The sequence below is a fragment of the Phytophthora sojae genome (genome assembly GCF_000149755.1).
Source record: "Phytophthora sojae unplaced genomic scaffold PHYSOscaffold_8, whole genome shotgun sequence".
Taxonomy (NCBI): Eukaryota; Oomycota; class Peronosporomycetes; order Peronosporales; family Peronosporaceae; genus Phytophthora; species Phytophthora sojae.
The window spans coordinates 3,522,438-3,542,108 of record NW_009258122.1 but is presented as its reverse complement, the minus strand read 5'-3'; the positions used below and the strand labels follow the sequence as shown (position 1 = coordinate 3,542,108).

General features: G+C 55.7%; 8 protein-coding genes across 8 annotated transcripts; 2 read left to right on the top strand and 6 right to left on the bottom strand.

The window, feature by feature from the left end:
- Positions 1–4,195: 4,195 nt before the first annotated feature.
- PHYSODRAFT_427238 (hypothetical protein) lies at positions 4,196–5,374 on the bottom strand (the record flags this gene model as incomplete). Its single annotated transcript, XM_009535908.1, has 2 exons — positions 4,196–5,020; positions 5,225–5,374. Coding segments are annotated over 2 exons (975 nt in total), but the record flags the coding sequence as incomplete, so codon positions are not given.
- A 2,257-nt stretch (positions 5,375–7,631) lies between these two features.
- PHYSODRAFT_304926 (hypothetical protein) lies at positions 7,632–10,399 on the top strand (the record flags this gene model as incomplete). Its single annotated transcript, XM_009535907.1, has 4 exons — positions 7,632–7,879; positions 8,069–8,676; positions 8,778–9,076; positions 9,377–10,399. The coding sequence occupies 4 exons, from the start codon at positions 7,632–7,634 to the stop codon at positions 10,397–10,399; spliced, it is 2,178 nt and encodes a 725-aa protein (XP_009534202.1).
- A 12-nt stretch (positions 10,400–10,411) lies between these two features.
- PHYSODRAFT_519541 (hypothetical protein) lies at positions 10,412–11,401 on the top strand (the record flags this gene model as incomplete). The annotated part of the gene is made up of 1 exon (XM_009535906.1): positions 10,412–11,401. The coding sequence occupies one exon, from the start codon at positions 10,412–10,414 to the stop codon at positions 11,399–11,401; it is 990 nt and encodes a 329-aa protein (XP_009534201.1).
- A 105-nt stretch (positions 11,402–11,506) lies between these two features.
- Positions 11,507–13,696, bottom strand: PHYSODRAFT_519509 (hypothetical protein; the record flags this gene model as incomplete). The annotated part of the gene is made up of 1 exon (XM_009535905.1): positions 11,507–13,696. The coding sequence occupies one exon, from the start codon at positions 13,694–13,696 to the stop codon at positions 11,507–11,509; it is 2,190 nt and encodes a 729-aa protein (XP_009534200.1).
- Positions 13,697–13,912: 216 nt separating this feature from the next.
- PHYSODRAFT_520548 (hypothetical protein) lies at positions 13,913–14,500 on the bottom strand (the record flags this gene model as incomplete). Its single annotated transcript, XM_009535904.1, has 1 exon — positions 13,913–14,500. A coding segment is annotated over one exon (588 nt), but the record flags the coding sequence as incomplete, so codon positions are not given.
- A 1,545-nt stretch (positions 14,501–16,045) lies between these two features.
- PHYSODRAFT_519363 (hypothetical protein) lies at positions 16,046–16,543 on the bottom strand (the record flags this gene model as incomplete). The annotated part of the gene is made up of 2 exons (XM_009535903.1): positions 16,046–16,315; positions 16,379–16,543. The coding sequence occupies 2 exons, from the start codon at positions 16,541–16,543 to the stop codon at positions 16,046–16,048; spliced, it is 435 nt and encodes a 144-aa protein (XP_009534198.1).
- Positions 16,544–17,055: 512 nt separating this feature from the next.
- Positions 17,056–17,732, bottom strand: PHYSODRAFT_519593 (hypothetical protein; the record flags this gene model as incomplete). The annotated part of the gene is made up of 3 exons (XM_009535902.1): positions 17,056–17,238; positions 17,323–17,391; positions 17,460–17,732. 3 exons carry the CDS (start codon positions 17,730–17,732, stop codon positions 17,056–17,058), a joined length of 525 nt encoding a protein of 174 aa, XP_009534197.1.
- A 420-nt stretch (positions 17,733–18,152) lies between these two features.
- PHYSODRAFT_520077 (hypothetical protein) lies at positions 18,153–18,931 on the bottom strand (the record flags this gene model as incomplete). The annotated part of the gene is made up of 2 exons (XM_009535901.1): positions 18,153–18,455; positions 18,533–18,931. The coding sequence occupies 2 exons, from the start codon at positions 18,929–18,931 to the stop codon at positions 18,153–18,155; spliced, it is 702 nt and encodes a 233-aa protein (XP_009534196.1).
- Between the last annotated feature and the right edge of the window lie 740 nt (positions 18,932–19,671).

Sequence of the window (19,671 nt, the reverse complement as noted above, 5' to 3'; positions counted from 1 at the left end):
GTCGTGCCCTGACTGCAGTTCAAGTAAGAGCCGACCTCAGTTCCGCGGGTACTCGCCAGGGAACATCCTAGCCGAGAGACCCTTACAACTAGTCTCTATGGACTTCGTGATACCGCTACCGAAGAGTCGCCGTGGCAACACGGCTCTCCTGCTATTCCAATGCTCGTTCACGGGATTCGTGGTGGTCAAAGCCATGTCTGACACTACCGCCTTACTCGTTGCGCAAGCTTTCGAGGAGTGTGTCTACCGACGTTTTGGAGCACCGTCCTTGATCCGTCATGACCGAGATCCTCGATTTATGAGCGAGGTCTTCCAAGCCTTCGCGGAAATGATGCAGTCTCGGTCGAGAGCGACCCTGTGCTACCGCCCGCAGGCCAACGGCCAGCAGGAGAGATCGGTGAAGACGATCATGCAGTCAGTCCGCGTATACGCTGAAGACCCACTACAGCAGCATTGGGACGAGATCGCCGAAAGACTGATCTTCGCCATCAATAGCTCCCGTGATACGACGAGGAAGGAAACTCCGTTTTACCTCGTTCATGGGTGGGATGCACAGTCGACGCTCAAGGCAATGTCCTCGTCACTCAAACGAGGCTTCGGTAGCCAAACAGACGTGCTAGCATGGCGCCGAGAGGTCAACCGACAGCAGGAAATCACCCTGAGGATGGCCAAGGAGTACCAAGCCGCGGGAAAGGCTCGGAGAGCTGAAGAGCACAATGCGTCGCTTGGCAGGAAGGAGAAGGAAGTCATGGCAGGCGTCAACGAGAATAGAACCTCGGTCGACCGGGCACCGAGTTCCCCTGACCATAGTAGAGCTGCAGTGACCACTGCAGCTCTACTAGAGAACGAGGATCTCTTTGCAGCCCGGGAGCAGAGTGTGGCTGTACATGGAGCGGGTTCGACCAGGACTGACCAAGAAACTAGCTCATCGGTGGCACGGACCGTTCCGCGTGAAGAAGAAGGTCGACGAATTTGCGTATGAGTTGGAATTACCCGACCGAAGTGGATACCGGTTCTACCCGGTGGTGCATGTTTCACGACTCAAGTCAGTGGACGAGTTCGAAGGCCGACCGAGGGTTCGTTTGGCTCGTGAGGTCACCGAAGACATTCGTCTTGACTTCGACGAGGAATTACTGCCTGAAGACAGTTTTGAGCCGGACCGCCTGGACGGCGAGTATGAAGTCGAGGCTATCCTCGATGACCGGACACCGTTGTCAACGAGCACTGACCGGGCCGTCCGAGAGTTCAAGGTGAAGTGGGTCGGCTATGACGAGCCGACATGGGAACCAGCGTCCAATCTCTCGTGCGGTGGCCTCCTGTACGATTACCTACGCCGGAAGCGAAGCGACCGACGTTTGCAAATGGCCCAGGTGGCCGAAGAGGAGTAATTCTGCGCCCCAACGAGGATTGAACTGCTCGCGGGGGCAATCCAGCCCGCGATGTCAGACGAACGAGGCTACTGGAGATGATGATTGAACTGCCTGCGAGGGCTATCCAGCTCGCAGTGACAGACGAAGAAAGTTACTGGAATCTGCATGTTACGTGTTAAGTGAAAGAGTCACGAGGGAATGGAGATATCGGAATGGAGCCAGGGACAACGGAAGACGCAAGCAAGCCTCGGTCAAACCCTCAACAGACGAAACAAGCGATGATGAAGCAAATGGGAGGGCGGCCGAGGCTTCGGACGCAGTGATTGCCATGGAAGTAGCACGAACAAGTGCGCTCGACTTCGCGGTTGAGTTTGGAGTTGATGATGAAATGGGTATGCAAGCTGTCGACACCGGATACCCGCAGCAGACCGGGTGTACAGTTGTCAAAATTGGGCTGTCATGCGAAAACATACCCGCAACGGAGCTAGCGTAAGTACGCCCGGTCTCCCGCGAATCAAATCCGGTCTTCAACGAGCATAAGCCCGATCTTCTTGCAGAAAGACAAGACGAAGCCCGGCTGTCGCAGCTACGAACCAAGCCTCGTTTGAGGCAGCCACAGCGGTCGAGGGCAGAGAAGAAGCTCTGGGAACCGCGACCGAGTATTGAATGCGATGTGCGTTGACGCGAGAAAGGATTATGAAATGGAACGAACAACATGACGTTATTTTGGATTGGGATAGCACATGCAGCGTCGCCTAAAGCGTCACGGACCTCGGTCGACATTGGAAAAGAACGTGAACGAAACGGTGAAGCTGGAGCGGGGCCTAACGAGGCTAAATCTCCATCACAGCCTGAGCCAACACGCCCAGACTTGACCCGACGGCGGAAGAAGCTTCACCCGACTCCTTCGTCTCCTCATCGGGGCTTGGAGAGCGAGAACGACGAGCGTTTACGAACTCGGCCACCCATGGAGCGACCACCATCGAAGTCCGCAGAGAAGATTCGACCACGACCGACGACGCCACGGTTTCCCGAGTCGATCCGTTGGGGACAAACAACGGGACGTCGTTGCAAGGGGCGAAAGCCGTGTTGTAGGGGTGGTCTGCCGGCGCTTGGAACCAACGGTTACGCCACGGCTCGCGGGCATCCACGTCCGCCACCTCGGAGGCCCAGTCGTCGGTAGTGGGGACCCACTCCATCACCTCGAACGAGTATTGCAGGTACGACGGCTCCAGCAAAACCTCGGTGCGGTGCTGTGGAGGTTGTCCGTCGTACGTAATGGCCCCATTCCACACCTTGTGGAGCATCTGGTCTCGCAAGCGATCTGCACGATAACTGCGCTCTCGGTGGTACTTGGACCACGCTTGTCGAAGCGCTAGGACTTGCACGTTGCGCTGACCGAGGGTGCTGGCGAGGTTGTCGATATACGCCTTGACAGCTTTACCCCTAATCCAGTGGCGACGCTCCCACAAGGCGAAACCAAGGTCGCCCCTCTCGGTGGAGTGGTAGGAGTACCCCTGGAACTGCCACCATCGGCGAACGAGAAGAGCCCGACCAGTTGCACGACGGGATATAGCCACCGAGGATGGAAAACCCGTCGTATCGATCAAACAAGGCTCGTCTGGGAAAAGCTGGCGCAACACTTGGAAGGGGTGAGCAGGATCTGTCCACAAGCCAAACCACACGATTCCATCCACTGAACTGGGGGCGACCAAGTCGTCCTCGAAGACGAGGGGGTCACTGGCGTTTTGGATGAGATGCCAGCATTTCGACGCTCCGGGTGCCGTGAAACCCGGCTCCAAGAACAGGGTAGCAAGACCACTGAGCTTACGCGATCCAGGAGCTACGTCGGAAGCGTCAACCACTGCTGGGGCAATCGACGCAGGTCCAGCCCTCGGTGAAGTTGTCACCGTTGCTGTTACCATCGCCCGAGCGTGAACAGAGGCCGACCGAGTGTGGAGTCGACTCGGGAGTGGCACGGTGGCCGCTTGTGAAGCTACAGGAACCTCGGTCGCGGCAGCCAGAGGAGAAGGAGCCTCCGAAGGAGCGACAGGTTGCGCCACCGAGGTTTACTCTCTTTCGTCGGGGCCGAACATCTCCAGGAACAACGCTGCGCGGTCCTCGGAAGTCTCGGACACATGAGGCGACTCACCGCTAGGTGAACGGTCTGGCGGGCCGCCAAAGCCCTCGGTGACCCCAGCAGCCGATTCTCGAGGGGCACGGCCGACGCCGGCTGTACCAGACGAGACTGGCGAAGGAATGGAAGTCGCCGCCGAAGGCGAAACCTCGGATGGAACCTCGATGACAGTACCGGAAGGCTCGGTAGCAGAACCTTGAACACCCTGAGCGCTGGCCGACACCCCCGGAATCTCACCGGGCTCAAGGTCATCTTGTGAAGTGTCGCTAGGACTCATACTCCCTCCAAACTCCACGTCAGACGATTCCTGCTGCTGGGCTGGGGCTGGCGAGGGAGGCGAGGCGCGACTGGCCAGCCGAGGATACAAGGGGACGTCTGAGTGTTCGTACGGGAGAGGCTGAGACTCCAACCAGCTTGAGCGAGCCGTCGTTGGAGGACGCACCACCGACCGAGGAGGCGGGGAAATCTCTCCTGATGCCGAACGAGGATTGGATGGCGCGGCGGCCGCTGCAGCCCTGGCCCTCAGGTCGACTGACGGTCTGCCGAAGCGTTTGTGAGGAGGAGGCTGGGATGCCGTATTCCCGACGGAAGCAGACTCGGTTTGCCGACCCCGCTTGCGCGATGACGACTCAGTGGAGACCGGGGAACCAGCAGAAGCGCCCACCGAAGCAGCGGGAGCGGACGTAGCCTCGGTGGACTCAGCTATCGGCACGTCGGTCGTCTTGGACTCCTCTCCCTCCTCTGACGAGGATTCGGCATGGCGTGGACTCTCGACAGTGACCGTCGGTGGGGACAGCCCGAGAAGATTCCAATCAATCTCTGCGGCGGAGATGCCGGCTGAGGCCAGGACCAAGGTGTCGATGTCGAGTCCGTGTGCTGCCGAGTGCCGACGAAGGATAGAATTCGCTCGCCGCAAGCTGTTGTTCTCGTCCGTCAACGCTTGAATGCGTGCGGGGATGACGTTTGCTCGGTCGCGGTCGGCCAACTGCTTCCGAAGCCTCTCCAACTGAGTGTTGTAGGTAACGAGGCTTGCACTTATACGCTCGTGGAGCTGGGTGTTCCGACGTACAGCAGCGGCCGAATCGGCCTCAGCAACGAGCGTCCGCTTCTCCAACGACTGAGTGACGTCAGCGAGGTGAGCGATGGCCGCGTTCGCTTGCATCAACTGAGCGCTGGCGTTGCTGAGCTGGACGCGCATGTCCTGGGCGAGGTCCAGAGCTTGGTCGCACTCGGAGTTGGCCGAGACGAGGAAGTAGTCCGACTTGGTCCGCAGGTTCATCTCTTCAGCGAGTTTATCTTTGGCGTCGGAGAGCTCTGCCTGCAGCCGGTCATTCTCGCGGCGGAGGGCCACCAGTTCATCAGCCTCCGCAAGAGGGAGACGCGGAGGAGCAACGGCAGCAGCCAGCACCTCACCGACGTTAGTAGCAGCTTGCAGGCTGTGGTCGAGAGCAGCGTTGACTCGAGTTGGAGGTGAACGGGCAACACCCACGACGAGACGAGCGAGTTCCAGCATCTGCTGCTCGCCCAAGACGACCGCTGTCGGAGGAACCTCGGCCGGGCCAGCACCAGCTCCGGCGCGACCCCCTACAGCTGCTTCGCCCCCCACCGACGCCCCACGAGTTGCCAACGTGACCGAAGGCGCGGGAGTTGGCGACGGTGGAGCGCTGGCGCTTGGCGGCGGTGTTGGCGGCGAGTCGGGAGCCTCTTCACTGGGAACTGCCGGCGAGGGAGTCTCGGTCGCCCCAGCAGCAGACTCAGGACTACTTGGAGGAGCTGGTGGAGGGTCGACCGAGGTCCCGGAGGCGGCAGGAATGAGCGTAGGGTCACCTGCAGGCGCGGCCGGGGCTGGGGGCACAGCACCAGCGGCGATAGGGGCGGGGGCACCCCCCGAACGAGCCTGGCGCGCCGGACGACGACCCGAAGTGTTGGTGGAGACATCAACAGCTCCCTGAGATGATCAAGAAAGAGATGGAGTCAACAACGAGGATCCGAATGACAGTGAACAGCGGGAGCGACGAACGTACCGGTCCGGAGCACTGGAGAGTCCGAAGAGCAGCGGCAGCCGCGTCGGCGAATGCACGCGACGGAGGAGCCATGGAGTCGAAGAACTGATGACGCCTAGACGCTCACCAGCGTGGGAGGCTCGCGTCGAGGCGGGGGCAGTTGTGGTATTGGAAAGTGGCAGTTTCCAACGCTGTTGACCCGCCAGCCCGACAATCAAGTTCAATCAAGGGGCGATCAAGGCGAGGTCAAGCGAGAGACGGAGATGGCTGCTTCTGATTGGATGATGACATTATCCTCGGTAGAGTGACAGGCAGTGGCCGAAGCCTCGTCGGGTCCTAATAGAACCCCGAACGAGGCTTCATGGTACCCACTTTTAGGTACAGATGCATTTAGTTACGTACTTCGGCCACACTTATTAGTGTAGCCGCGGTCGTCATTTGATGTGTCCGGAATCGCCTTATTGCGATCGTTCACACTAGATATTTGTAGAGGGACATAGGACGCATCATAGGATGGCCAGTACGAGGTCCCCAGGGCCTCAGAAAACTCAGTAATAAAAAGACAGTCTTCCCCCAAAGCCAACAAGGGTCAAGTCCGACTTCGGTAAGTGTAGCTAGTTTATTGTAGTGCCTGGACACGCCCGGCTGCGTGTGGATGCCTGTCGGGGAGCTTACCGTGCATTGACCGAGAGTTTCCTTGGCAGCGCCAAGAGTTGGCGTGGCCGGAGAGGCAGGAACGGTATTAGAGTATCGTTCAGTATATATTTGTGGGATTAAAGTGTCCCTGAGTGTATTAGTCTACCTACCGAGGTTTTACCTTGGTCCCCCTGTATAAGGCCTAACACGCCGGTACCCTTCCTTTCTGAGGGACTGCAGTGGGGTTGCGCGAAAGCGCTACATAGTATCCTAGCCTTAGCTCGTGGCTAGCGGTACAGGTTTTTGGGTTGACCGAAGACAACCTAAGGTGCACAGAGGCGCTTGCAACCGACCCGGTGTAAGGGATCGTTCCTGGTCTTCAGGTTTTGATCCAATAAGCGCTTACCTTTGCGGGTTAGCGTGTTGTTGGTGCCTCTAATACCTTTTGGTAGAGGAGGATTTTAGTGGAATTACCACACCACAAAGCTACGAGTGAACCCAATGAACTCATGAGGCAAAGGCTGCTGAGTTCTAAGTTACGATCTTCGGCGAGGACAGACAGGCTGGCGTCACGGTTGCGTGGGAGTTGTCAACCTTGGCTATAATACCTAGCCAAGAGCAACTGCAACGATTGTTGTCTGCGCGGCTGATTTAGCCTACAAGGAGCGAATGCCGGTTGCACATCGGACATTCCGTCTGAATAGCAAACAAATCGGCCGGCTCTGGCTAAATCGGCTGATTAGCAAACCTAAATCCGATGCATATGATTTGGCTCTGCAAGTCGTCATTGCTAATAATCGTGAGTCTAAATCGATGTTCCCCAGTCTAATTAGGAGGTCAGATTTAGGAAATCGGGGATCATAAGTCTTAATAAGCCACTAAATCTGCCGATTTACAATACATTCTAATCGGTTTTTACAATAAATTTTAATGCTTCTTCGGGATAAGCCCATACCGGCCACTCTAACACCGGGCTCCTACAACGCTTTGATCTCACTTTGGAAATGTATTCATGCATCCGCCTGCAGGTGCACCAGAAACACCTCCAGACAGAGCATACTGTTACTTGGAAACCCTGGTTGCTCCCATAAAATTGCTATCCCAGCCTACGCGTAGCCCTAGTTTTTGTTTGTCTTATGTATGTGTGGATCTATCATTGCTACCCAATAATTTCTAGCGCAAAAGTGCCAATGGCTCAATACACGGATTCCGGGTACAGTTGTATTCCGAAGCGTTATTTCAATTAAAACTTGAAAAAATAAAAATTTCCGATTACTTTTGTCCGTGGAGTTGCTTGTGTAGGCAAAGTAGAGTCTAGTGCTACATCATTTTAGTCAGTAAGCGCCAGCCAATCAGTGCGACTAGCGCCACGCGTCTTTCACTGCAATTCGCGGTATCACAAGTAAGCTGGTGGCATGTCCGACGGTCTCCATAGACATCAATTGGCTCCGGAGTGCGCAGGGGGGCGCAGTGAAGCTGGAATCGATGACGATGCACTCCGCCTTGTCAAGATCCACCAAGATCAAGCAGCCCCGCTTCCTCAAGCTGAACGACGACGTGGACGAGACCAAGCAGAAGTTGCACGATGCGAGCCCCAGTACACCAGGTGCTGCGTCTTTCTTGTCGCGGCTCTTCGTCAACCCCATCATGAACACTGGCAACTTGCGGCAGCTCAACTTCGAAGACCTGTGGGAGCTAGACGGAGAAATCCGCTCAGCCGCAGCATTGCAGGAGTTCGTGGGGCACTACGACCGTCATGACAAGTCCGTCACCAAGGCCATGGCGGCTGCATATGGCGCACAGTTCCTTCTGTGGGGACTGGCGATGCTGTTCTCGACAGCGTGCGGCCTCTTCGCGCCTGTGGTTTTGAACCACGTCATCAGTGCCCTCTCGGAGGTTGAGCTCGACTTAAACGACCTCAGTGTGTGGCTCGGCGTTTTCTTCGCTTCACGCTTCGTTGATGCAATCCTGTCGACGCAAATGAACTACGCCTTGGAGCTGATAGCGTTGCGTCTCACGGTGACATTGAAAACGCTGCTCTTCCAGAAGGCTATGCGTCGCAGTCTCCAGACGAAAAACGACCCCGATGCTGTGGATATTTCCAACCTGTTGACTTCGGATGTCAATAACGTGCTGTGGGCAGCGTTTCAGGTCAACAAGCTCTGGATTATCCCGACTCAGATCGTCGTGGCCGTGTGGATGCTTTACGTTGTCATTGACCTCGCTGCGATTGCTGGGCTGGCTGTCATCGCGCTATTGATGCTGATAAGTTATTTTCTTGCCAAGCTCTCGGGGGCAGCTTTCGTCGACGTCATGAAGAGCAAAGACGACCGACTCGGCGTTATCAAGGAGGTCTTCAACGCCGTTCAGATTGTAAAACTTAACGCGTGGGAGGGCAAGTTCACTGAGAAGATCCGACCCGCCCGTACCATTGAGTTGCGGCTGTGCAGCGATATCTCTATCTTGGTGCCGTCAATATTACTATCCTCTGGTCATCGCCACTGGCAGTCTCGGCCGTATCATTCGCAGTGTACGCGATCACTATGGGCAAAACACTGACTGCGGCAAAGGTGTTTACTGCCATCGCCCTCTTCAACATGCTGCGGGACCCACTACGCGATTTACCCACAGTTATTCAGATGTTCATTCAAGCCAAGATTTCGATCAGCCGATTCGCGGATTACCTCTTGCTGGACGAATTCAACCCGACCAACGTCACACGCGATGACCCAGCGCAGCCAGACGATGTCGTGATGGCTATTGAAGACGGCACCTTCGGCTGGACGAAGGAGGCGGCGCTGCTAAACCACGTGAACCTCACCGTGAAACAGGGCGACCTGGTCATCGTGCACGGCTCTGTCGGCAGCGGCAAGTCTTCGCTGTGTTCGGCGCTGCTGGGAGAAATGAACAAGCTGGCCGGCAACGTCTTCGTTCGCGGTCGCGTTGCCTACTACTCGCAGGAGACGTGGATCCAGAACATGACCATCCGCGAGAATATTCTCTTCGGACTGCCGTACGACAAGGAGAAGTACTCCCGCGTGATCGCCGCGTGTGGTTTACTGCCGGACCTGCAGCAGTTTCCTGGAGGCGACGCGACGGAGATCGGCCAGAAGGGAGTGAACCTTTCAGGCGGCCAGAAGGCTCGCGTGTGCCTGGCTCGCGCATGCTACTCTGACGCCGACATTCTGCTGCTTGACTCCCCGCTGGCTGCTGTGGACGCGATCGTCCAGAGTCAGATCTTCGGCGACTGCATCTGCAACTTGCTGGCGGACAAGACGGTGGTGCTGGTGACGCACAGCGCCGACATCATCGCGAGTGAAGCTGCGAACGTGGAGGTGCTGGTGGAAAGTGGGAAATTGAAGGCGACTCGACACGATGTTGCATTGCCTCGGTGCTCGTACACGCTCCCAGTGTCTCCTCGTTCGGTAAAGGACGACGCCAGTCATGACGGAGAGAGCAACGCTAACAAGGATAAGGATGCTGGGCGGTTGATCGACGATGAGGAGCGTGAAGAAGGCCGCGTGTCCAAGGAGGTGTTCTCGAGCTACTTCGACTCGCTCGGTGGCGTCAAGGTGTGCGTGTTCCTTTTCGCAGTGCAGACGCTATGGCAGGTTTTCCAGATCGGGAGTGACTTGTGGCTGAGTCACTGGACCGGACAGAAGAACGGATCGTACAACCCGGATGACACTGTGTACAACGTGAAGGTGTATGCTTGGCTTGGTGCTGGCACTGCCATCATGGTGCTGGTCCGCGCGGCAACTGTGGCAGTTGTCGGCCTTCGAGCATCACGACAGCTCTTCGACAACATGACGGTGTCTTTGCTGAGAGCCCCGCATCGCTTCTTCGATGCTAACCCCATCGGCCGCATCGTGAACCGCTACGGTGATGACATGTCGGCTGTGGATTTCATGATATCATTCGCTTTTCAGGAGTTTCTCGGGCTGCTTTTCTTCGCGGCGTGTCAACTGGCGACTGCTGTGTACATGATAAACTTTTTGGGCGCTCTGGTCATCCCGCTTGTGTGGATCTACATGAGGATTGGAAACCATTACATGGCTCCGTCACGAGAGACGGCGCGTTTGTGGAAAATATCAGCGTCGCCCATTCTGAGTTACGTGAGTCAGTCCGGCGATGGCATTGCCGTCGTTCGTGCGTTTGGGCAAGAAACGGTGGAGCGCATGGAAGCTGAAAACTTCCGCCGCAATGACGTGAACAGCAAAGCCTGGCTTGCGCAAATGGTGTTCAAACACTAGTTCCAGTTACGCATGCAGCTTATCGGATTTGGCGTCGTGACCCTCGTGATCTCCAGCTTGGTCTATCTGCACAACTTCCTATCGCCAGGTCTTGTAGGGTTGGCTTTCACGTACGCTCTCAGCGTTGATGGGAGCCTTGCAAGCCTTATAATGTCGAGGTCATGGGTGGAGATTCAGATGGTTAGCCCCGAACGCATTCTGGAGTACGGATCGATCCCCGCTGAGGGAAGTCAACGGCCGCTAGTGATTGAACCCGATGCATCCTGGCCTCGTTCCTCCACTGTCCAGTTCCAGGATGTCGTGTTCAGCTACAAGCAGGGCGGCAAACCCGTGCTCAAGGGTCTGTCCTTCGACATCCGCAACAACGAGAAGATCGGCATCGTCGGACGCACCGGCGCTGGCAAGTCCAGCCTCACCATGGCGCTGGTGTCCGGCCGCATCCTCATCGACGGCGTGGACATCGCGACGATGCCCCTGCGCACGCTGCGCTCGCACCTGTCCATCATCCCGCAGTCGCCCGTGCTGTTCAAGGGCTCGCTGCGCGCGTACATGGACCCGTTCGACGAGTTCACGGACGCCGACATCTGGGCTGCGCTGGAGAAGGTGGACATGAAGGCGCAGGTGTCGGCGCTGGAGGGCCAGTTGGCGTACGAGCTGAGCGAGAACGGCGAGAACTTCAGCGTGGACGAGCGGCAGATGCTGTGCATGGCTCGCGCGCTGCTGACGCGGAGCCGCATCGTGGTGATGGATGAGGCGACGGCGTCCATCGACCACGCGACGGAGAGGAAGCTGCAGGAGATGATCAAGCGCGACTTCCAGGACGTGACGGTGTTGACGATCGCCCATCGACTGGGCACGGTGCTGGACTCGGACCGCATCACGGTGCTGAGCGACGGTCGAGTGGTGGAGTTCGACTGTCCTCGCAACTTGGTGAAGGGTGGGAGCGGTGTGTTCTGTGAGCTGGTCAAGGAGGGCGGTTGGTTGTCAAGTTTGCAAGGTTAGAGAGGTCTGGCTGTTGCCGTGTGCAGTCAACTTGTTGATGATCTATCTTGTTAGCGCGTACCTTGCTGTAATGCATGGATGATTTTCCTTGAGCTCGCGTTCACTCTACATATAGGCAGTCGGCAACTCGTACATCGATGTCCGCCGCTTAAAGTCTTCCGAGTCTTTGACATACTCAATCTTCACGTCAGACGCTGGTTCGCTGGACGCACCCAACGCCATAGCCGCCATGAGACCAGTCTGACTTCCGCTGTCGAAGGCGGACCAGCCAGTCGCAGAGCAATCTGTGACCTTCTCCAGACGCGTCTCGTTTCCGTAGATATGTACGCTCAATTTCTTTCGCATTGCACCTCCAGGACGGATGTAGTCGTCGAAGAACTGCAGCACGTCGGAAAGTTGCAGCGTACGAACCAGCTTCGCCAACTTCATCTTGCGCCCAAACTCAAACTGATGGTTGGCAATTTCTACCAGTAAAGCTTGCACCTCTTCCTCCTGGTTCTTGGGTTTTTCAACGTAACCCTTCACGACAGACTGAATGTGCTCCTGGAGTTGGTCACCACTCATACCAGCAATCGTGTTGCGGAGTTCAAGCCAAAACGTTTCAATCCGCTGCTCGATGAATGCTGGTGGGGCGACGTTGGACTGCACGACAATCTTGAACGACTGCACGCCATTCCCGCGCGACGGTGTCGAGTACACGGTGTACCCAAGCTGCTCCTTCGTGCGCAACTGGTCAAAGAGCGGCTCGTCGACAATTTGCGAGAACAAAGCCAGCTTCGCGCGATCCATGTAATTCTCCAAGCCGATCTGGTAGATGCAGTTCACAGCACAGTTTGCATTCTCTGGGTTGGGATGCACACACTTATAAATGTAGTGCACACCACAGGAAAGCTTCACCTGTCGGCCCATCCAGTACTTTTTCGACGATGGCATAGTCAGCGCTCGCGGGGCCCGAACTTGATCCACTATGATGCCGGCTAGGTCTGTCGCCTCAGATCTGCTCAAATTGCCGTACAGAAGGATGTCACAGTAGACCTGTCGAAATAGACGCTTTGAGTGCGCGATCACGTCACGGAATGAGCAGTTTCGGATGGCGTTAACGATGTCGTCAACGCTCCAGCTCCGCTCGTGTAGCAGGTTTGATTCTTGCTGAACTGCATGTCGGTGGGCTTCTTCCAGACGCATGTTTTCGAATGAGCGGCACTTGGCGTGCTTCACGCGTTCGAAAGCTTCATCGCCGATGTGGTTCTCGAAACTGCCCATGACTTCTAGGATCCGCTGAACGAGAATGGGCAACTTTGAACTGTAGCCCCCAGTACTCAAGTAGATGTTGCTTCCGTTAAGCCGCAACTTGTAGTTCATACCTGCCAATAGCGCATCGTACGAGTATTCGTTCAGCTCGTCCTTCAGGCACGCCACAAACAGTGCCGAGAGAGCATAGCTGTACGGAGTCGGATTCACTTCGGGTGAGTGGAAAGTAGCGACAGCGAACGTGCGGGGCTTTTTAAACTTGACGTCTGGTTTGTACCACACACGGCAAAAGTCGTCGTCGCGGATGATCTGTGGGTGCTGATTGCGTGTGTCCACGGTTCTGCCGTCCACCAGACTAAGGTCGGTCACCACGAACGCATTCGGATGCGGTAGGCACAATGCAATGTTCGTTCCCGGATTCGCCATCTCTTCCAAAAACGTTACGGGGAGCGGAACCTCGCGGAACTTGGTACCATACCATTTCTCCTCACAAGTAGCACGGTCTTCAAGTGTCTGACACGCGATGAGTACTCGCATCTGCTCAGGTGTCATCAGCCTGAGCAGCTCAAGGGTCTGCTCCCATTCGTAGGGGAAGTACAGCACTCCCTCGGACACAATGTCGCGCTTCGGAAAAGTGTGCATGTTTGCGGCCACAACGCTCGTGAAGTCGGCTGGAGGGTTCTTGCTCTGGAACATGTAGTGCGTCTTCGACATGATCTCGAGCTCGTCAAACATCCACTTTTCCCACGGCGACGCCAGCATCAGATGAATGTACTGGAACATGGCCTTCAGAACGTCATCGGCTCGCTCGATGCCGTCTTCCGTCACGTCGAAGCTCACGACGAAGAGCGAGAACTCGTCGTAGTCCTCCACAATTCCTGCGTACACGCTGTTAGCCCACTTTTTCTTCTTGAGGTACGAGAGCAGCGAGCCCTGTCCTTCGTGTCCGATCAGATGACTCAGTACCGACGTGTGCTGCTGCGAGTATCCCTTGCCGCGAAGAGGAGGCAGCACCCACGACACCTGCACCACCTTCCAATCCATCACGGGGACGACTTCCAGTCGTCTGGCCAGCTGGTCCACCGTGTAGGGCTGCTCTTGGTCGAACACGGGGCTCTGTCGGCCCGAGTTCGGGATCTCGGAGAAGTACTCGAGCACCCACCGACCGAGCGTCTCGACGTCTTCCTTGCCGTACACGACGAGCTTCATGATGCTGGCCGAGTAGAACTCCCGGTAGAACTTGAGCAGCGCATCCCGCACGTCGATCCCCTTCTCCTCCGGCGTGGCGCCCAGCGTCTCCTTGTTGCCGACGCCGAACTTGTGGTACGGATGCTTGTGGTTGCCCAGTCCGCGCTCCAACTGGTTGATGCGCCAACTGTCGTCCTGCAGGTAGTTGGTGCTCTCCGAGTCCACGGCGTTCATCTCGCGCTCCGTGGCGCTCGGCGTGAAGAGCGGCGCGATGAAGAACTGCGCGAAGCGGTCGAGCGCCTCGTGCAGGTGGGCGGCCCCCACGTCGAAGTAGAAGTTGGTGTCGCGGCCGGACGTGAAGGCGTTGCTGCTGCCCCCGTGCGCGTTGAGGAACACGCTGTAGCTGTTCTCGTCCGGGTACTTCTCTGTGCCCAGGAAGAGCATGTGCTCGCAGAAGTGCGCGAGCCCCGGCAGCTCCTCCGGGTCCGAGTGGAAGCCCACGCGCACGTCCATGGCGGCCGACGCCGTCTCCGTGCTCGGGTCCGACACCACCAGCGCGTGCAGCGCGTTCGGCAGCGTCAGGTACTTGAACTGCCGCTCGTCCAGCGATGACACGTCGATCCCATCGGGGGTCTGCACCACGCGCTGCGTCGTCGTCATGGCGCTCTGCTTGACGATCGCAATGCGGTGGAAGCGCTGCCAATGGGTTTTGTGAATACTGTAGCTACATTTGTGTGTATCACATTACCTTGTGTGAAAAAAAAAGACACAATGTACCCATCTTCTCCACGCGGATGCAGCAACAAAACCCCTGCTGAGTTTGCATATTGGTACCTTAAAAAGGATGGCGATGTATGTGACGCTGGACGGCCACCAACGTCAGTATTTAACGCATGTAAAAGGCTCATGTAAGTCAGATAAAAACTCAAGGTACTGTAGTGGGTTTGTAACTGCCTCCACTCCACCACCCCTCAACTTCTACAGTAGTTTATGTATCTTGCAGCCTCCACGACGTGGTATTCTATTATGTTTAGTCTGGCTTCAGCAGTACTACATGTATTAATACTATTTGGGCCGCGTGCGGCTTATACGACCCGGAGTGTGAACACCTCGTTCGAGCGGATTTTTTACGACGAAAGACTGCAAATCGATGGAGGCGATGTGATCACTGTCAAGTAGACGGTGAACGCGTTGGACGATGCTGCTACCACCGAATTTAGACGGCCATTATTTGACCATTTAGGGTGCGCCGCTGTTCCTCAAAAACACGTGTCGAAATGTTACCCATTAACTAGGGGAAAACTATTTTATCTTCGTTTTTGTGTATGCAAAATACACCATTGAGATTCAGTCTTTTCGGAACGATTCTAGATTTGGGAATCGTGGGACTTGGCGGATTTTGTGATGGTTGAAATTAATTTTGGTGCAATATTTTCGGTTACACCAAAATTAATACCGAAATCAAATGATACGTATATTGAAGTTGAAGTCACCCTCTCATCCCTCTCAAGCTGCCTCTTTGCCCAGGAAAGCAAGAGCTTTCTGCAGATAGCGCAGCCGCAGGTACGGCAGCAACCTGTAGATGCAGTCGTCCCACGAAGCGTCACAAAGCAGCATCTCCAGAACTGCGATGCACCACACGCCACAAGAACTGTTGTCCTGCTGAGTGCACCACTCCACCTTCTCGTAGTTCACCATGCCACCTAGCTGAAGCAATCCCTTCAATCACGGTCCGCACGCTTTTTTCAGTGACGGTGTAGTTGCTTCGACTTTGTAGAGGGTCAAACATAAAGCATGTCGCCGTCTTCGTGCCCTTGGCGACCGTCCTGTCGATTAAATACGCCACCCAGTGCCGCTCGATGTGAATGATCCCAATGACACGCTTGTTCTTAGGGTCGCTGGCCCCGAATGCTGCCGCGGTCCTGCGTTTTTGCTCCGGCAACGCAAAGTCGTGATAGCTGGGGCTGATGATGCCTACGTCCGGGTAAGCGTCGCGCAAAGCCATCAGCGACACCAAGATGGACGTGGTATGCAGCCACAGATTCTCACGGAAGTCCAGCAGTTGGTGTCCGTTCACACATTCACCGGGCACGCGATTTACGCTCAGATTGAGCGTTTCGACGTAAGCCTTGTGCTCGTTCTGCAATACATAAGATATTTTTTTAGTTTTGGTGCATCTTCAGTTCAAATGCTGTGAATTGTTTCTTACCTTTGTAGTTGCCCTCGTGTCTCGCGAAGGTCTGCAACACGCCACTCCACCTCGTCAATCCACTTTGTAGTGCGCATCACCAACGCGAATCGCTGACGCACCTCCAGGATGCTTGCCATAGCGTCCAGCTGATCAAATGTAGCGTAGCCGTAGTCTGGCCAGTAGGCAAGAAGGTCGATGTCCTGCCTTATCTTGATAGCGTCAATATCCTCCGTCACAATGGGTAGCGGAGGGATACCCTTGATAAACGGAATGTCTTGGTCGATCTTGAAGGCTCGGACGGACAGCGGCCTGGTAACATCAACTTGGGGCAGTACAAGCGCGTCAACCATAGGCTTTGAGTGGAATAGACTGTAGGGTCCGTCAATCAAAGCGGCAACATCATCGAATGAAACCAATTTTCCCACTTTTCGTTGGCGGTACTTAGCTGCCAGTTCCAATGCAGCTTCACGGTCTTGTTTAGCTTGGGCACGATTTCGCTGAGCCTTGGTCATTCCATTGACCACTGGACGCTCCGCAAACGTCCACGTGACTGCCTTCGGGCGTTCTTCTGACGGCTTTCTCGATTCGGTGGAGACTTGTGTGGGTTCGGTAGAATCTTGTAAGGTTTGGTCGGAGGGTGTAGCGTTGCCATCTTCCTCTGCTTCCGCACCCGTTTGAGTTTCTCCATCAGCGGCCACATCGACTTCAACAGCAGTGCTGCAGGACTCCTCCTCACTTCTTTCGATTCCGCCAGTATCTTCAACCTTGGTGGTTTCCTTTGCTCTGGAGATCACTAGAGAAAGCCCCGTGAATACCGGAACCTCGAGCTCTGCAAAGGCAACCACGTCGCCGGAGTTGAGCGCTTCGTAGAAATCCTGAAGCCACTTCAGCGCGATCCGAAATGTGGGTGTAGATTGAAGTGCCATTCTTGCAATGATCTTCTCCGTTGTTGCCTTGGCTTCGATGTACATCGCAGCCCTCGACAAAGCTCGCTCCTTCGCTCGAGACGGACAGCTCCCTTGCTTCAACCCTCCACACGGAATTTCTCCCCAGTCGATGTTGTTTTCTGGACTCTGCACAATCCATCGTGTAGGGAACAGTGCATCGGGGGCAGTACTGTTTCGAAGTTGGACGTGCTCCGGACGTACATCACGTTGCGGCAGGGTAGCAAGCAGGTCTTCATGAAGATACAGTTGCAGGAGTTCGTCTGTACAGCACAGATTACATGTCAGTCGTCAATACCAAAGATAACTGAATAGACCAAAAGTATACCATAACTTGAATAGCTTACCCTCGTGTTGACTTCATGCACTTCTCCAGACCTTGGGCTCGTGACAGTGGCTCGTCCTGGTGTGTTCAGCTCAACCGTGTAGTCTGCGTTCGGACCGGTTGCCAAGGTGTGACCAATTCAAAGGCAAACGGGCTCACCTGCAAAGCCAGCAGCGTCAGCTCGCGGTCCTCCGAATCCCGCGAAGGCCGGCTCCCAACTCGATGGTATTCTGCGCGATACTGCTCTTCGGCATAGTGCTGCAGCGTCATCAGCGTAGACAGGAGTTGGTCGACAGTGAAGGAGTCGTTAATAACATCCTTTATCTTCCCCCACTTGGACTCGATCCTATTGTTGGTGTTGTTCGTCAGGTGCGGCGTGTTGCCGCGCTTGTAGGAAACCCACTCGTCCTGGTTACTGTCCCAGTTTGCCATGAACGTGCGGTACAACTCGTGTGATGTATCGCCTCCAAGCAACTCCAACACAGCTCCTTTTGCATCTTCATACTCGTCCTCGTTGCTTGCGTACACCATCAACCGCATCAGGCTCTTCACCGACTTCTTCACCGATGGCGCCAGACGTGCAGCCTGCTTCTTCAGCTAGGTAATCACATGCCACTGACACAAGAGTTGCCGAGCGTCGGGCAGCTCTTCTCGCAGAACTTCTTTCTCATGAGCAGCCTTTCCGTCATCACCACTTGGATTTTGGCCCAGTCAGGGTTGTTTGCTTTGAAGATCTCCATCACCCGGCGCAGATTGTTTTTGTGCTCACTGTCTACAAGTGCATGATGGACATATTGACCCTATGATAAGGTTAGAATAGCGTATTAAAGTACAGCACAACAAAAAACTTGTCTACGTCAGTACCTTTCCGAACACGTCGTGCACTACGAAGCTGAACAGCTTGTAGCGGTTCACGTTCGTGTCGTGCGTGGCATCAACGAGCATCACCTCCGGAAACGCTTTGAACAAGCGCTTCATTCTTGCGGACTGGAACGTGGCGACGCGAGCAACGTTGGAGTCGCTACCCACAAGAATTTGAGCAGAGTTGCCACCGTGCTGCAGACAAAACTCTTCCATCACTGCAAATGCGCGTTGCGCATCAGTAAGACCAGCTTGCTCGGTCGGTTTGTATCGCTGCACCGTGTTGTGGACGTCCTTCCACACGGTTTTCTTGCCCACAACATACCACCAAATATCCACAGCAAATAGTTCGGAACAAACCAAAATCACACAGAAAGTGATAAGACTTTACCTGTACGTTCACGCAGGTATTGCAAGATGCCGTGCGTGTTCGCCCCAGCCTTATGCAGCACTGCCTCATCCTCCGTCAACTGCGGGTCCTTCACCGTCCGGTTCTCCGCGTAGCTCTCCCAAAGATGCTTGTTCAAGTCGTGATTGTGTTTGCCGGTGGCGTTCACGCGTAAAAACCGAGTTCCGCTGAACGTGGCAGCGACACGCACATTCAATCTCGCCTTGCACTTCGTGTCGCGAACGTTGTTGTGGTGCCGCTTTCCCTTGCCCTTCGGTTCGTAGGGCTGACCATGCGTGCAGACCAGCGTTTTCGAGTACGTCACCCATTCCGCCGGAACCAAGGTGATCGGTTTCCGGGCCTTCTTTGCGGCTCGCTTCATTTCCTTGTCCTTTTCGAGAATTTGCTTGTTCCGCAGGAAACCTGACGTACTTGTTCGCATGGAAAACTGCTGGAATGTCTGAGCCTGGAAGTCGTCGAACGAGGTGTGGAACGTATCCCACGAGTCGAACGTGGTGCTGAATCCGTAGAACCACACAGGCACAACTCGCTTCACGTGAAGGTCATACGTGCGGGACGAACTTCGGTGAGATTTCGGTTCGGGTACAAACCGAATCTCGTCCCCTTCGTCGTCTTCCTCGCTGTCCACTTCGTCTGCGCGGTCTCCACTCCCGACGTCACCTTCTTCCTCTTCGACGTTGCCCTCATTCCCACGCCAGTCTTTGTCGTCTTCGTCAGCATCCTCGCTCTCTTCACCGTCGTTTTCAGCGGCCGATTCGCGCTCTTCATCATCGTTGTCTTCGTCATCTTCGTCACTGGCGTCTGGGTCGGTGCCGAACGGCGGGGTCTTCTCCTCGTAGTCTGAGTCGTCCGTGCCGCCAGGAGACAGCTCTTCATCGGCCTCGTCCAAAGCGGAAATGGCTTCGGCAAGGGCGCCGCCGTCAGAATCCGAATCTGGCTCTATGCCGAACATCTCGCGCGCGGCACGTGCTTCCCACCGCTCGTACATGCTCTGCTCGCGGGCTTCAGCCCGGGCCTTCTGCCCAGCCTTCTTCCCATCTTCACTTCACAGCATGGCGGTAGCACTCCGAGTGCGTTTGTGCCTCCCGTCCATTTCTCAGT